The 17,775-nt window shown below is 47.8% G+C and overlaps 1 protein-coding gene across 2 annotated transcripts in view; it reads right to left on the reverse strand.

The window, feature by feature from the left end:
- Nucleotides 1-636: 636 nt before the first annotated feature.
- STXBP2 (syntaxin binding protein 2) overlaps nt 637-17,775 on the reverse strand; it is a 134,028-nt gene continuing 116,889 nt past the window's right edge. Inside the window, exons 15-19 of one of the 2 annotated variants that reach the window (XM_075346368.1) lie at nt 13,462-13,568; nt 11,310-11,405; nt 9,992-10,080; nt 9,455-9,612; nt 637-2,079 (exon numbers count right to left, since the gene is read on the reverse strand). In XM_075346368.1, coding sequence (XP_075202483.1) covers nt 2,000-2,079; nt 9,455-9,612; nt 9,992-10,080; nt 11,310-11,405; nt 13,462-13,568 — 530 coding nt within the window. In that variant the 3' untranslated portion in view covers nt 637-1,999. Of the gene's footprint in view, nt 2,080-9,454; nt 9,613-9,991; nt 10,081-11,309; nt 11,409-13,461; nt 13,569-17,775 lie in introns of both variants that reach the window. The other variant, XM_075346367.1, reaches the window with a different exon arrangement.

A 17,775-nucleotide genomic window follows, 5' to 3' on the forward strand; every position in this document is an offset into this window, starting at 1 on the left:
CTCACTGTGCAATAACTGGAAAGTTAGGATTGAAGGCCACGAGTGCCGCTACAGCATTGTGTGCCACGTCTTGAAAATAGTCTAAATGGCACAATATTGCACTAGTCTTGTCTCGCGTTTGTAGCTGAGCCTTATTTACAAGAATAGGATCTTTTGCTCGACAAAGCAGATTACTACTGTGGCCAACAAAATGCTGAGCAGACATTTTCGCTGTCTTAGGTCAAGTCCAAGGAGGAGAGTTCAGCTTTGACCAGGTATCAATGAGAATGATTACTACTTTATTCTTTTTTTTGCCCTGAACAACCCCTTTAGCATTTGATGGCGCCCCTGATATGTTGGGAGATAAACACATCTCCATGAGTTGGTAGCCTCCGCGCCACCAATCTGATAATAGGGGCACATAATTACTTATGCCATCAGTCTCCGGCTGCATAGACACACATATATATATATATATATATATATATTTTATATATATATATATATATATATATATATATATATATATATATATATATATATATATATATATATATATATATATATATATATATATATATATATATATATATATATATATATATATATATATATATATATATATATATATAGGCCATAAATGCTGATGACATAAATAATTATGTGCCCTTATTATCGGATTCATGGTGGGCTGGCTACCAACTCATGGAGATGTGTTTATATCCCAACATATCAGGGGTGCCATCAAATGCTAAAGGGGTTGTCCAGGGCAGAGAAAAAAATAAAAAGTATATATATTATAATATCTATATCCACCCTTTGTATATATGCTATTGGAGATGCAGCCGCTGTGTATGGAGACTACCCCCCTGTTATAAAGAGCAGGTAAAGATTAGAGAACACAACGGGGCGGAGGAGTTTAATCAGAAGTGAGCGACTTCTATGGCCAACTACTCCACTATTCCCTTTGTCTAAGGTTTGCGGAATCTTCCCGAAGAGGAATGATTGAAAAACCGTGTAAGATGGCACTTAAATGAGGAAAATACTGATACACACATACATCATACATATTTATATATTGCATACTAAAAGGCACATATAATTGGAATAATAAAAAGGCAGTCGCTATCGGCTGTGATGCTCCCTGACTGTTGTGCTCATTCACTGGTCTGCTCCTCTGCGTCCAGTTTCCCACCAGTCCTTCCTGCAAAACGTCCGCACTCTCCTACCCGTTGCAGCGTATCAAACTCCTTCCCGCATAATTCAATATATATCAAAGCTTTATTTAAAGAAAGCAGACAAATCGCTGCAGATGTATTGATAAAGCACCATCTTATTACCAATAACTGTGTATTTCATAAGGCACTTTCCGTATGTAACATCAATGACCTGTATAAAGTGGATTGAAATATAAATAGATTTTTTTTTTCCCCACAGCGACCAGCAGGGGGCGCTGCTCTGAATAATCAGTTTTCTGTAAAAGTACATTGGAATAGAAATCATTAATGATACGAATAGGATGCAATAGACTAGAAGGAACAGAACCGAACTATACTTACACATACTAAATATTACAGGGTTTTCCCAGACCTGAAGCAGGGGGTCATGAAATGTCTGTGGAGGACGGGCGCCATGCACCCACGGTCCTGCGGTGGCGGCAGAGGGAGGATCGTCGGTGAGGGTAGGCAGACAGGCACAACATTAGATATCAAAATATAAATATCCTTCAGGAATCTTTGAGTAAAAATATATATCGTGGAACCTAAGGATCATTAATTCTACCAGAGCCCAGAGCCCTCATGCTCAGGCGATACCCGATGTAACAAAGCAGTGAGCAGATCCCACTGACATGAAGGAGAGGGATTACGAGTAACCAGTTCCTTCATGGTGAGAGGCAGAGTGGAGAACATCCTTGAGGAAGACACATGGTCAGTGTCCTAGGGTGGGGCGGTATCGCCGAGGTGTGATTTATGGAGTGTTACTGAGGAGGACAAAGATCTGAAGAAGGCGGAAGACGCCTTTACTCGTTCTTAGGAAGCTGCTGATCCAGAGTCTTCAGGCCGTCCAGGAAGATGGTGGGAGTCAATATGTGAGTGGAGCCTGAAACACAGAACACAAAAGGTTAAGTAACATACGCAATTGGCAAGCAGCGTGGTGTGATGAAATCAACTGTGGGAGCAATAATAAGAAAATGGTAGACATACAAGACCACTGATAATCTGCTTCGATCTGGGGCTCCAAGCAAGATCTCTCCCCGTGGAGTCAAAATGATCACAAGAACTGTGAGCAAAAATCCCAGAACCACACGGTGGCACCTGCATAGAGCTGGGACCACCATAACAAAGGCTATTATCAGTAACACACTACGCCGCCAGGGACTCCGATCCTGCAGTGACAGACGTGTTCCCCTGCTTAAAGCCAGTACATGTCTGGGCCTGTCTGAAGTTTGCTAGAGAGCATTTGGATTATCCAGACGAGTATTGGGAGAATGTCATTTGGTCTGATGAAACCAAAGTAGAACTGTTTGGTAGAAACACAACTCGTCGTCATTGGAGGAGACAGAATGCTGAGTTGCATCCTAAGAACACCATACCTACTGTGAAGCATGGGGGTGGCAACATCATGCTTTGGGGCTGTTTCTCTGCAAAGGGACCAGGACAACTGATACGTGTACATGCAAGAATGAATGGACCCATGTTTTGTGAGATTTTTAGTGCAAACCTCCTTCCATCAACAAGGGTATTGAAGATGAAACATGGCTGGGTCTTTCAGCATGATATTGACACCCAAGCACACTGCCAGGGCAACAAAGTAGTGGCTTCGGAAAAAGCATATGAAGGTCCTGGAGTGGCCTAGCCAGTCTCCAGATATCAACCCCATAGAAAACCTTTGTAGGGATTTGAAAGTCCGTGTTTCCCAGCGACAGGTCCAAAACATCACTGCTCTAGCACATATCTGCATGGAGGAATGGGCTAACATACCACTAACCGTGTGTCCCAACCTTGTGAAGACTTACAGAAAACATTTGACCCATCCACACGCACAATTACAATGGGAATGTATGGGTGATGGACGCCGCTGCATGTTTAATCCTGCATACATGTTAAAGGGAATCTGTCACCAGGTTTTTGCCACCTAATTTGATGAGTCACTTACTGTGCTGCTTAGTGTAGTTTTGATAAGAAGGGAATTTTGTTACTTACCGTAAATTCCTTTTCTTCTAGCTCTTATTGGGAGACCCAGACGATTGGGGTATAGCTACTGCCCTCTGGAGGCCACACAAAGCACTACATCAAAAGTGCAAGGCCCCTCCCCCTCTGGCTATACCCCCCCGTGGTATCACGGGTTCTCCAGTTTTAGTGCCAAAGCAAGAAGGAGGAAGCCAATAACTGGTTTAAACAAATTAACTCCGAATAACATCGGAGAACTGAAAAACCGTTCGACATGAACAACATGTGTACCCGCAAACAACAAAAAAACATCCCGAAGGACAACAGGGCGGGTGCTGGGTCTCCCAATAAGAGCTAGAAGAAAAGGAATTTACGGTAAGTAACAAAATTCCCTTCTTCTTCAGCGCTCTATTGGGAGACCCAGACGATTGGGACGTCCAAAAGCTGTCCCTGGGTGGGTAAATAAATACCTCATGTCAGAGCTGCAAAACAGCCCTCCCCTATGGGGGTGTCACTGCCGCCTGCAGGACTCTTCTACCTAAGCTGGCATCCGCCGAAGCATAGGTATGCACCTGATAATGCTTGGTGAAAGTGTGCAGACTGGACCAGGTAGCTGCCTGGCACACCTGTTGAGCCGAAGCCTGGTGACGTAATGCCCAGGACGCACCCACGGCTCTGGTGGAGTGGGCTTTTAGCCCTGAAGGAACCGGAAGCCCCGCAGAACGGTAGGCCTCTAGAATTGGTTCTTTGATCCATCGAGCCAGGGTGGCTTTAGAAGCCTGCAACCCCTTGCGCGGACCAGCGACAAGGACGAAAAGTGCATCGGCACGGCGTATGGGCGCCGTGCGGGAAATGTAGATTCTGAGTGCTCTCACCAGATCTAGCAAACGTAAGGCCTTTTCATACCGGTGAACCGGATGAGGGCAAAAAGAAGGCAAGGAAATATCCTGATTAAGATGAAAAGAGGATACGACCTTAGGGAGAAACTCCGGAATGGGGCGCAGCACAACCTTGTCCTGGTGGAACACCAGGAAGGGAGCCTTAGATGACAGAGCTGCCAGCTCAGACACTCGCCGAAGCGATGTGATTGCAACAAGAAACGCCACTTTCTGCGACAGCCGAGAAAAGGAAACTTCCTTCAGAGGCTCGAAGGGCGGCTTCTGGAGAGCAACTAGTACCCTGTTCAGATCCCAGGGATCTAACGGTCGCTTGTACGGGGGCACAATATGACAGACCCCCTGCAGGAACGTGCGCACCTTAGGAAGACGTGCTAGACGCTTCTGAAAAAACACGGATAGTGCCGAAACTTGCCCTTTAAGGGAGCTGAGCGACAAGCCCTTTTCTAACCCCGATTGCAGGAAGGAAAGAAACTTGGGCAATGCAAATGGCCAGGGAGACACTCCCTGAGCAGAGCACCAGGACAAGAAAATCTTCCACGTTCTGTGGTAGATCTTAGCCGAATTCGACTTTCTAGCTTGTCTCATTGTGGCAATGACTCCCTGAGATAATCCAGCAGATGCTAGGATCCAGGACTCAATGGCCACACAGTCAGGTTCAGGGCCGCAGAATTCTGATGGAAAAACGGCCCTTGGGACAGTAAGTCTGGTCGGTCTGGCAGTGACCACGGTCGACCGATCGTGAGATGCCACAGATCCGGATACCACGACCTCCTCGGCCAGTCTGGAGCGACGAGTATGACGCGGCTGCACTCGGATCTGATCTTGCGTAGCACTCTGGGCAAGAGCGCCAGAGGCGGAAACACGTATGGGAGCTGAAACTGCGACCAATCTTGAACCAAGGCGTCTGCCGCCAGAGCTCTTTGATCGCGCGACCTCGCCATGAATGCCGGGACCTTGTTGTTGTGCCGGGATGCCATTAGGTCGACGTCCGGCACTCCCCAGCGGCGACAGATTTCCTGAAACACGTCCGGGTGAAGGGACCATTCCCCTGCGTCCATGCCCTGGCGACTGAGGAAGTCTGCTTCCCAGTTTTCTACGCCTGGGATGTGAACCGCGGATATGGTGGATGCTCTGTCCTCCACCCACATTAGAATGCGCCGGACTTCTTGGAAGGCTTGCCGACTGCGCGTCCCTCCTTGGTGGTTGATGTATGCCACCGCTGTGGAGTTGTCCGATTGGATTCGGATCTGCTTTCCTTCCAGCCACTGTTGGAAGGCCAGTAGAGCAAGATACACTGCTCTGATCTCCAGAACATTGATCTGAAGGGTGGACTCCTGCGGAGTCCACGTCCCCTGAGCCCTGTGGTGGAGAAATACTGCTCCCCACCCTGACAGACTCGCATCTGTCGTGACTACTGCCCAGTATGGGGGCAGGAAGGATCTTCCCTGAGACAATGATGTGGGAAGGAGCCACCATTGTAGAGAGTCTTTGGCCGTCTGGGAAAGCGAGACTTTCCTGTCCAGGGACGTTGACTTCCCGTCCCATTGGCGGAGAATGTCCCATTGAAGTGGGCGCAGATGAAACTGCGCAAAGGGAACTGCTTCCATGGCTGCCACCATCTTCCCTAGGAAATGCATGAGGCGCCGCAAGGGATGCAACTGGCCCTGCAGGAGAGATTGCACCCCTGTCTGTAGTGACCGCTGCTTGTCCAGCGGAAGCTTCACTATCGCTGCTAGAGTATGAAACTCCATGCCAAGATACGTTAGTGACTGAGTCGGTGATAGGATCGACTTTGGAAAGTTGATGATCCATCCGAAAGACTGTAGAGTCTCCAGCGTAGCATTCAGGCTGAGTTGGCATGCCTCCCGAGAGGGAGCTTTGACCAATAAGTCGTCTAGGTAAGGAATCACCGAGTGTCCCTGAGAGTGCAAGACTGCTACCACCGCCGCCATGACCTTGGTGAAGACCCGTGGGGCTGTCGCCAGACCAAATGGAAGAGCTACGAACTGAAAATGGTCGTCTCCTATCGCAAAACGTAGAAAACGTTGATGTTCTGTAGCAATTGGCACGTGGAGATAAGCATCTTTGATGTCTATTGAGGCAAGGAAGTCTCCTCTGGACATTGAGGCAATGACAGAGCGGAGGGTTTCCATCCGGAACCTCCTGGCGTGCACATGTTTGTTGAGCCGTTTTAGGTCCAGAACAGGACGGAACGAGCCGTCCTTTTTTGGAACCACAAAGAGATTGGAGTAAAACCCTTGCCCTTGTTCCTGAGGAGGGACTGGGATAACCACTCCTTCCGCTTTTAGGGAATCCACCGCCTGCAGCAGAGCATCTGCTCGGTCTGGACGTGGGGAGGTTCTGAAGAACCGAGCTGGAGGACGAGAATTGAACTCGATTCAGTACCCGCGAGACAAAATGTCCGTCACCCACCGGTCTTTGACCTGTGACATCCAAATGCCGGAAAAGCGGGAGAGCCTGCCCCCGACCGGCGATGCGGAGGGGGGGGGCTGGAAGTCATGAGGTAGCCGCTTTGGAAGCGGTACCTCCATTTGCTTTCTTGGGGCGTGTGTGAGTCCGCCACGAATCTGAGTTTCTTTGCGTCCTCTGAGTCCCTTTGGACGAGGTAAATGGTGTCTTGCCCGAACCTCGAAAGGACTGAAACCTCTGCTGCCACTTTTTCTGCTGAGGTTTGGGTGTTCTGGGTTGTGGTAAAGAGGAGTCTTTACCCTTGGACTGCTTAATGATGTCAGCCAATGGCTCGCCAAACAGTCTCTCTCTAGACAAAGGCAAACTGGTTAAACATTTTTTGGAACCAGCATCTGCTTTCCAGTCCTTTAACCACAAGGCTCTGCGCAAAACTACCGAATTGGCGGACGCCATTGAGGTGCGACTGGTAGATTCTAGGACCGCATTGATAGCGTAAGACGCAAACGCCGACATCTGCGTGGTAAGGTGCGCCACTTGCGGCACTGCTGGATGCATGATAGCATCCACTTTTGCTAAGCCAGCTGAAATAGCCTGGAGTGCCCATACGGCTGCGAATGCCGGAGCAAACGACGCGCCTATAGCTTCATAGACAGATTTTAACCAAAGGTCCATCTGTCTGTCATTGGCATCTTTAAGTGAAGCGCCATCCTCCACTGCAACTATGGATCTAGCTGCAAGTTTGGAAATCGGGGGGTCTACCTTTGGACACTGTGTCCAGCGCTTGACCACCTCAGGGGGGAAAGGGAAACGCGTATCTTTAGATCGTTTAGAGAAACGCCTTTCTGGGTGAGCGTCGTGCTTCTGGATTGATTCTCTGAAGTCAGAGTGATCTAACAAAGCACTCAATTTACGCTTGGGATAAAGGAAACGAAACTTTTCCTGCTCCGCAGCCGCCTCTTCTGCTGAAGGGGCTGGGGGAGAAATATCCAACAGCCTATTGATGGCTGAGATAAGGTCGTCTACCATGGCATCCCCATCCGGGGTATCCAGGTTGAGAGGGGTTCCAGGAGTGGATTCCTGATCACTCTCATCAGACACATCACAGGGAGACTGATTGCGCTGAGACCCTGAGCAGTGTGAAGACGTCGAGGGTCTTTCCCAGCGAGCTCGCTTAGGGTGGCTGGGGCCATCATCTGAGTCATAATCCTCGGCCTGTGAAGCCGGGGACCCCCCTGTGGGCTGGATACATTCCAAGTAAGGGGGACCTGAGGACAGAGGCCTCGCCGTGCCCAGAGACTGAGCCCCATGCATAGATTGCAAGGTCTCAAGGATTTTTGCCATAGATACAGACATATTATCTGCAAAAACTGCAAAGTCCGTCCCTGTCACCGGGGCAGAACTTACAAGCGTCTCAGCCTGGGTCGCTACCTCTCCTGACTCCGGCTGGCGAAGCAGCACCGGGTCGGAGCATTGCACACAATGGGGGTCATCAGAGCCTGCTGGTAGATTAGCCCCACATGCAGCACACGCAGTATACACAGCCCTTTTTGCCTTGGCCGCCTTGCGTTTTGAGGATGACATGTTGCTGCTTCCACAGAGCGATCTGGGATATGCAGCCAGAAGCGCACCTCACAGTGCAAGAAATACAATATCTATATAACTGTATCCAGTACACTGATACACAGTGAGGCACTAGAGGGACCAGCACAGAAAATCGCTTACCGCCCGCTTAAAAAGCGGGTGTGTGGTCGCCAGATAGCCCCTAGTCCAGGTCTCCCAGAGCCTTGCGTCCTTCCTCCAGCCAGGCATGCATGTAATGGCTGCCGGCGTCTCGAGAGAGGAAGGGGGGCGGGCCCTGGGCGTTCCTGGCCAGGAGCGGGAAGCCTGCTTCCCTCTGTGCCAAGTGAGAGGGCTGGAGCATGTAAATCAGGCTCCAGCCCTCGTCGCTGCTTGCGAACAGCGTCTCTCCCCTACCCTGAATGACAGGGTGGGGGCGGGAACGAAACGGAGCTGCCGGCGTCCTAGGCCCAAAAAGCCTGGGACTAAAGTTATAACCGCCGCCGCCGTAAAAGCGCGGACGGCGGATCCCCGGCGCACCACAAGTCACAGCAGCGCCGCCCGGTCCAGAGGGGGTCGGCGCTGCGTTCCCAAACACAAACAATCCCCCAGTAATCTGTAGGGACACCAACTCCACGTTGCGGTCCCCGGCGCACTATAACACCCAGCCAGCCCGGAGTGTGTCTGTGCCTGCCGGGGACACAGAGTACCTGTAAGATGCAGGGCCCTGTCCCTGATCGTACTCCTGCTCCGAATCCATCAGGTTCCAATGGGTCTGTGGATGGAGCCCGGCATCAGAGCTGAGAGGCCGGCAGGATCCCACTTCCACAGAGCCCTACAAGGGGATGTGGAAGGAAAACAGCATGTGGGGCTCCAGCCCCTGTACCAGCAATAGGTACCTCAACCTTACAAGCACCATCCAGGGGTGAGAAGGGAGCATGCTGGGGACACTATATGTGTCCTCTTTTCTTCCATCCGACATAGTCAGCAGCTACTGCTGACTAAAATCTGTGGAGCTATGCATGGAATGTCTGACCTCCTTCGCACACAAAGCTAAAACTGGAGAACCCGTGATACCACGGGGGGGTATAGCCAGAGGGGGAGGGGCCTTGCACTTTTGATGTAGTGCTTTGTGTGGCCTCCAGAGGGCAGTAGCTATACCCCAATCGTCTGGGTCTCCCAATAGAGCGCTGAAGAAAAGCACTGTTTAATCATCAGGTGATTATTACAGGACTACTTGGCAAGATGCATGTAGTCCAGCATATTCATGAGCTCTGTATAACCGCTAGATCTGCAGCAGAGAAAGCAATGATTTTCTCAAAATGACAACAAACAGCTCAGTAAGTGACACATTGCTGGAATCAGGGTCTCTGTCTCTATATTATGCTGCTTTCAGATGACGGACTGCACTAAACCTACCAATCAGAACTTCCCATTTGGAGTCCGTCGCTTTGGTCAGCTCATAGGCGCATCTCATTTCAGACATGGAAACTCCTCCCAGGACATAGACGATAAGTCGGGGTCCTGATCTGTATTCTGCAGCGCTGCGGGTTTTGTGCCAATGACCAAATCGTGCACTGAGAAACAAACAAACCAAAAGAGTGAAGTTAAAACTCAAGATCAAACACTTAAAGGGGTTGTTCCATAAAAAAACCCAAAACATATACATTTATCATCCATGACTATGATCTGAACCACAAGAACAGGGGTTCCCAAAATATTGTGTAAAAAGATCTGTAGTGAGCATGTGCAACACTGCTCCATTCACTTTCTACAGAGGTGGTGATTGCACATGCTCACTACCGTTCTATTCATAGTGGGGACCTCATTCTCAGGATCAGTGGTGGTCTTAGCTGCAGGACAACCATTGGTCACACATTTATCTACTCAATGGCAAGGTGACAAGTGTTGTTTATGGAATATCCCTTTAATCCGCTCCAGCGCACAGCTCCTCACCTCACCACTGCCTGAGAGCTGCTCACTTGGTTGCAGGGCTCCGACACAAAAGGCCATTGTTTCTTGTCCAGCTTATTCTCAATGGCATCCTACAAAAGAGCCATACAGTAAACTTTAAGAAGAACTTTCAAAAGTTTCTGAAATTTTTAAATATATACAGTGGCTATGGAAAGTATTCAGACCCCTTTAACATTTTCACTCTTTGTTTCATTGCAGCTAATTGGTAAATTCAAAAAAGTTAATTTTTTTCTCATTAGGCTACTTTCACACATCCGGTTTGAGCCGTGCGGCTCAATCCGGCTGTGAAGCCTATGCAACGGATGCGGTGAAAACACCGCATCCTTTGCATAAGTTTTTTTACATGCGGCCGGTCCGGTTTTTGCCGCTTGCGGCATGCTACTGAGCATGCGCAGTGGCAAAAACCGCATGCGGCGGCCGGATGCGGTTTTTGCCGCATCGTGCCGCATCCGGCATCCATAGGGATGCATTGGGAAAAGCGCCGCATCGGCCGGATGCGGCGCGATGCGGTTTTTTTTGCCGGAGCAAAAAACGTTGCAGGGAACGTTCCATCCGGCCGCCGCATCGGCTAAATCTGCCGCATGCGGCAAAAACCGGACCGAACGCAAGCCCATGCGGCACAATGCTGCACTAATTAAAGTCTATGCAGGAAAAACGCAACCGGCAGCAAAAAAAACCGGTTGCGGTTTTCCTGCAAAGTGCCGGAGTGTGCCGCATTGCAAAAGCCGGAGGTGTGAAAGTAGCCTTAATGTGCACTCTGCACCCCATCCCCCTTCTTGACAGAAAAAAAAAACAAAAAAAAGGTAAAAACTTCTGCAAATTTATTAAACAAGAAAAACTGAAATATCACATGGTGATTAGTATTCAGACCTTTTGCCCAGACACTCATATTTAAGATACATGCTGTCCATTTCTATGTGATCCTCCTTGAGATGGTTCTGCTCCTTCATTGGAGTCCAGCTGTGTTTAATTATACTGATAGGACTTGATTTGGAAAGGCGCACACCTGTCTATATAAGACCTCACAGCTCACAGTGCATGTCACACCATAAGAGAATCATGAGGTCAAAGGAACTGACCAAGGAGCTCAGAGACAGAATTGTGGCAAGGCACAGATCTGGCCAAGGTTACAAAAGAATTTCTAACTAAATCTCCTCCCACAAAAAAATTAAACACACATAACAAGTATTCAAAAGTCACATAGACAAGACAAAAAAAGCCCTGGTGCTTGGAAGAGGGAAAATAAATGGAAACGCAAAAAAACAAAATTGATTAACTGCTCCACTAACAACAAATTTACCTCCATGATGTCTTTCAGTGCCGGCGTCCAGCGGGACAGCTGATAGGTGGACTCTGGACGGATCTTTCTGTCCGGTTTGTGGGGTGTGGAGGACGCCTGCTGCAGATGATGGAGCACACATTCACATTTTACAGAATAAAAAATGGAGGCGCATGTGACCTCACGAGCACAGTGATAAAGGAGAGGATACAGGATTTGGAAAATAAAAAGAACAAGTTCATTCCCCCCCTCCCCCCCCCCAAAAAAAAGACTCATTTTAAAGGTGCTGGAATTTAGAACCACGATGGATGGATCAAACATTGAAACTTGATCTTTTTCTCAAGAACGGGCAGGGGACGGACAATTGCTTTCTGAACATTTAAAGGGTAAGTGCAGCTCTACAACTTCAGAAGAGGTCTCATATATTATGTGTAAATACATGTGTGGTGAATACAAAGGACAGCACATGACTAAGGCCGGGTACACATATTCGGCTTTTCGCCGGTTTGACGGATGCGGCGCACGCCAGTACAGTATGATACAGTACAGTGGCAGCGCCGCAACTTCCGGGTCACATGCTCCAGTCACATGACCGGCGCTTGTTGCGCTACCAGTGTACTGTATACACTGTACTGGTGTGCGCCGGACCCGTCAATCCGGCAAAAAGCCGATGTGTACCCGGGCCTTATTTCTTCCAAAGCACCAGGTGACACTCCTTACACATGGAGCAAAGGCGACTCTGGCAGCTAAATAGGAAAGGGGTCTTTACAGTTGGAGCAGTCAGACTGTGGAATGCCGACCACAAGAGGTAGTAATGGCAGGTACTATAACAGCTTTTATAAATGCGTGTGACGCGTTTCTCACAACAAATGGCATTGTGGGTTAGAAATAATCATCCACAGTTGTAGAGATCTAATGTCTAACCTCATGAAATGAGACTCACTAATGTAGAGGATTGATGGCAGCAAATATATAAGTCATCTAGCGATAGAAAAAGTATAACTGGCGGCGAAAGAGTGGACTTGATGCCCATATATCTTGTTTTCAACCTAAATAACTATGTAACCTTGATTGTGTTTACAACTCCTCTGCAAACTGTTGGGTCTCCATGGCAACAGACTACAAAACCCTTTTGTAGTCAGAGCCCGCAGTTATCCTTTCTTCTACTCCTTCCTCTCATTTTTGCTGACTTATCAGACTCCTACAAAGAAGTATAACTGCAAATTTTTCATGCAATATAATGAAAATTGCAGTATTTAATTCAGTGACTTGAGTACTTGCATGTAGCTTTTCATATTGATCTATGTGCCCTTTTTTCATTAGCTTAGGTTGCCTAAGAATCACTTAAAGCCGGTGTCACACGGTATGATTTATCGTGCGATCGCACAAGTGATCGTACCCACCCCCGTCGTTTGTCCGTCACGGGCAATTAGTTGCCCGTGTTGCACAAAGTCGTTAACCCCCGTCACACGCACTTACCTCCCGGATGACCTCGCTGTGGGCGGCGAACATCCTCTTCCTGATGGGGGAGGGGCGTTCGGCGTCACACAGCGGCCGCCCAATAGAAGCGGGGGGGCGGAGATGAGCGGGACGTAACATCCCGCCCACGTCCTTCCTTCCGTATTTCCGGCGGGACACAGGTAAGCTGTGTTCGTCGTTCCCAGGGTGTCACATGGAGCGACGTGTGCTGCCTCGGGAACGATGAACAACCGGCGCGCAGAAGGAGGAACGACATTTTGAAAATGAGCGACGTGTCAACGAGCAACGATAAGGTGAGTATTTTTGCTCGCTCGTAGCGGTCACACGCTACGACATATCAAACGATGCAGTATGTGCGTCACTAACTCCGTGACCCCGCCGAAATATTGCCCAATATATCGTACCGTGTGACGCCGGCTTTAGGTCTAGGTGACCACACCATTAAAAGTACAATAAACCCATGCTGTACAAGAGACTACTTGCTCCATACTGAACAGACTGGTTATAAGGCTTTCACAGGAACGAATAATTAGGCCATTCCAGGTACGAAAAAAAAAAACCAAAATAAAAAAAACAAACAGACACAAGACAAGGAGAAAGAGGAGCTGAAATAAGGCAGGTTAAAGAAAATAAAGGTTATTGTGCAAGGAGCAAAAAGCATTGCAAATCAGAAATCTCAAGCGGCGCAGCGTACCCCCGATATCACGCGGGCTCCCAGGCGCTGCAGGTTGCGGATGATGTTGCTGTCGCTCTGTATGTTTGCATGCTGGATTAGTTTGGTTAGATTTTCTTCTGTGATTCCTACATGTAAAAAAAATTAGAAAAACAAGCAAAACATTCACTTAGTTTAAGGCATTAATGGGACAAAACATTTCCCAGCAAGTACCTAGCAATAGAGGTGGAGAAGACTCCCTGGCTAATATAGAGTGATCCTCCAAGCCTGGACATGGATGAGCTAAAGGACCTAATCATTTTCCAAAAGGATAATAAGGGGCTCAGACTGATTTTATGTACAGACATAAATTACTAAAATACTTTAAAAACACCGGTTTTGTCTAAGCAAATAATCACTGTAGTGTAATAAAGTGTTACACTGACAGAAACCTGTCCTACGATGGGAATAGGACAAGAGGCTGTGAGCATGTGTAATAGGAAACTGCAGGGATGCTGAGGTAAGAAGAGGCTGCTCACACTGCTGTCCACTGTCTGTCTGATCTAATACTGGAGATACCAATGACACTGAGGTAAGAAGAGTCTGCAAACACTGTTGTCCACCCTGTCTGATCTAATAATGGAGATATCAAGGGTGCTGAGGTAAGAAGAGGCTGCTCACACTGCTGTCCACACTGTCTGTCTGATATAATACTGGAGATACCAGTGACGCTGAGATAGTTAGAGGCTGCACACACTGTTGTCCACCCTGTCTGATCTAATAATGGAGATATCAAGGGTGCTGAGGTAAGAAGAGGCTGCTCACACTGCTGTCCACCCTGTCTGTCTGATTTAACACTAGAAGTCCCAGAGAGGGGTCATTTAACATTTCTACCTTTGGAACCCAGAGACGGGTCGAATGACCAGAAGGATTTTAGCTAACATCCTATAATCACCGTCTTTTGTTCTGTAATTAAGGCCATTACTATCGCACCACAGGAGGTTGTTGTTTTCCATTGAGTTTAGCCATTTAGTTTCTAGTTAGTTCTATTCAGTTTGTACTAAGGGTCATTTGACCATCTTTCAGGACTTCAGGGGGCATGCTCGAAATTTCTGGGACTTCTAGTGTTAATACTGGATATGCAAGGGGTGCTGGGGTAAGAAGAGGCTGCTCACATTGCGGTCCAACCTGTCTGTCTGATCTAATACTGGAGATATCAGGAGTGCTGAGGTAATAAGAGACTGCTCACACTGCTGACAACTGTGTCTGGAGATAGCTTAATAGTATGTGGTATGATAATGGCATAGATTATCTACAGATCAAAGTAGTAGATTTTCTACTGCACATGCTCACAATACTCCTGTCCTATTAACATTCTCGGACAGGTCAAAATAACAATATGGCAGTCATTTTCATTCTATAGTAATTACCTCCCTAGACAAAAGAAATATCTAACAAATAAATTCCTAAATAACTTTATTTAGCAAATTATACCTTTTTTTCTATTTACAGAGAACCCTTTTAACCAAATTCAAGACCAGGACATTTTCCCCAATTCCAGAGTAAGGAGATTTATGATGTTTACGTACTGTACGTGCGGTTTGAAATAATTTGAAAACCTTTTTTCTTGTTTCACTATACCAATAGTTCTTATATCAATTTTCTTCGCTATACGTGGGGCCAAGCTTTCACTTTCACTTTTTTCCACAATATCAGGCCAGGTGAAGAGTCTGGTTTTTAAACTCTTTAAAGTTTGGGGTTTTTTTTGTAACCACTAAAAACATATTTTAAAATTTGCTGATCTTTTCCATAACATTTTTTTTTTTTTATTGGACGCTTTCTTTTTTCCTGACAGGTGCAACACTGGCCACAACAATTTTGAAAGTTTTTTTTTTTTTTCTTTCATTCATTCATCACATTTTAGCCCTTAAAAAACAGGGCGGACAGCTGTGTGAGCAGCCTCTTCTTATCTCACCCCACTGATGCTCGAAAGAGTATCGAGCAGTGGCGAGCACGCTCACTCATCAGTAATATTAAACCATCTTCGCCTTTTCTAAAAGGAGTCTGGCTGTGTCTGACAGCTGGTTTCCCACTCCTGTATAATATTGTGCAGTTTCTTCACCGCAAAGCATACCCTTGTCTGTTGACATGCTGTCTTCTAGACGTATGTAAACCGGCCAGGATATTTAGAAAGAAGATGCTTCAGGACATGCTTCCCTAAGTGTTTTTTTTTTAAATGCCTTTGTCCACTGGCGTCTTTTTTGTTAACTGCATTGTATAAGCTAGTGAGAGACTTCTTAGTGGAAGACTTACCTGCTCCAGGTTACCAAAGCCGTTAAAAAGAAGCTCAAAAGACTGAAGCTATGCATGGCAAATCGTATTTAAACATGCATGTAAATGTCAAAGGGTAGAGAGTGTACCCACTTAAAAAAAAATACTGTATACACTTATCCCAAAATGTGAACAGTCTGGGTGTCTATGGGTGGTCAGCAATTAGTTAATACAGATGAATCATTGCTATGTGTAGTTGTAGTCACTAAATCCCTTTAGCAAGAACCAACTGATTTAAAAAAGAGAATTTTGTTTACTTACCGTAAATTCTTTTTCTTATAGTTCCGACATGGGAGACCCAGACCATGGGTGTGTAGCTTCTGCCTCCGGAGGACACACAAAGTACTACACTAAAAGTGTAGCTCCTCCCTCCGAGCATATACACCCCCTGGATGACAAATCTAACCAGTTTAGTGCAAAAGCTGAAGGAGGACATCCACCCATAAGTAGAGATAGAGTAAAACCCAGAATAACCGGAACCTCTGTCTACAACAACAGCCGGTGAAAACACACGGAATAAGAACTGCCAACAGGCAACAGGGAGGGTGCTGGGTCTCCCATGTCGGAACTATAAGAAAAAGAATTTACGGTAAGTAACAAAATTCTCTTTTTCTTTATCGTTCCTTATGGGAGACCCAGACCATGGGACGTCTCAAAGCAGTCCATGGGTGGGAATAAACAGAAAACTGAGAAGTAGGCAAAACCTAACTTCACAAATGGGCGACAGCCGCCTGAAGGATGCGTCTGCCCAAGCTCGCGTCTGCCGAAGCATGAGCATGCACTTGGTAGTGCTTCGAAAAGGTGTGCAGACTAGACCAAGTGGCAGCCTGACAAACCTGCTGAGCCGTAGCCTGGTGCCTGAAAGCCCAGGAGACACCGACAGCTCTGGTCGAGTGCGCCTTAATCCCTGGCGGTGGGGGCACCTGAGAACATTGGTAGGCATCGGATATGGCCGACCTAATCCAACGAGCTAGTGTCGGTTTAGAAGCCGAGAGACCCTTGCGCTGACCTGTGGTGAGCACAAAAAGAGAGGTGCACCGCCTAAAAGCGGCGGTGCGTGACACATAGATTCGGAGCACCCGCACCAAATCCAAGGTATGCAACGCTTTCTCAAAGCGATGCACAGGGGCCGGACAAAGGGAAGGCAATGAAATGTCCTGGTTAAGGTGGAAAGGAGACACCACCTTAGGGAGAAAGTCCGGAGTCGGCCGAAGAACCACCTTGTCTTGGTGAAAAACCAAAAAAGGTGACTCCGAAGAGAGCGCAGCCAAATCATAGACTCTCCTGAGAGAAGTTATGGCCACCAGAAAGACCACTTTCTGTGAAAGTCGAAACAAAGGAACCTCCCTAAGAGGCTCAAAGGGGAGTTTCTGTAAGGCCGTGAGGACCAGATTAAGGTCCCAGGGATCCAAAGGCCGCCGGTAAGGAGGAATGATGTGAGATGCGCCCTGCATGAAGGTGCGCACCTGGGCCAGTCGGGCGATACGCCGCTGGAACAATACCGACAGAGCCGAGACCTGTCCCTTGAGGGAATTGAGGGATAGACCTAGCTGCAGACCGGACTGTAGAAAAGACAGGATGGTCGGCAAAGAAAACGGCCAAGGAGCATGGCCGGAAGAGCGACACCAGGACAGGAAAATCCTCCAAGTCCTGTGGTAAATCCTGGCCGAGGAAGACTTCCGAGCCTGAGTCATAGTGGAGATGACCTCGGAAGGAATGCCTGAAGCCGTCAGGATCCAGGACTCAAGAGCCACGCCGTCAATCTGAGAGCCGCAGAATTCTGGCGGAAAAACGGACCTTGAGAGAGAAGGTCTGGGCGGTCCGGGAGATGCCACGGCATTTCTACGGACAGACGGAGCAGGTCTGGGTACCAAGCTCGCCTGGGCCAGTCTGGAGCAATGATTATAACCCGACGGCCCTCCATCCTGATCTTGCGCATGACTCTGGGCAAGAGAGCTAGAGGGGGAAACACGTAGGCCAGACGGAACTGGGACCAATCTTGAACCAGCGCGTCCGCTGCCAAGG

This window comes from Anomaloglossus baeobatrachus, chromosome 4 (assembly GCF_048569485.1).
Source record: "Anomaloglossus baeobatrachus isolate aAnoBae1 chromosome 4, aAnoBae1.hap1, whole genome shotgun sequence".
Lineage (NCBI taxonomy): Eukaryota > Metazoa > Chordata > Amphibia > Anura > Aromobatidae > Anomaloglossus > Anomaloglossus baeobatrachus.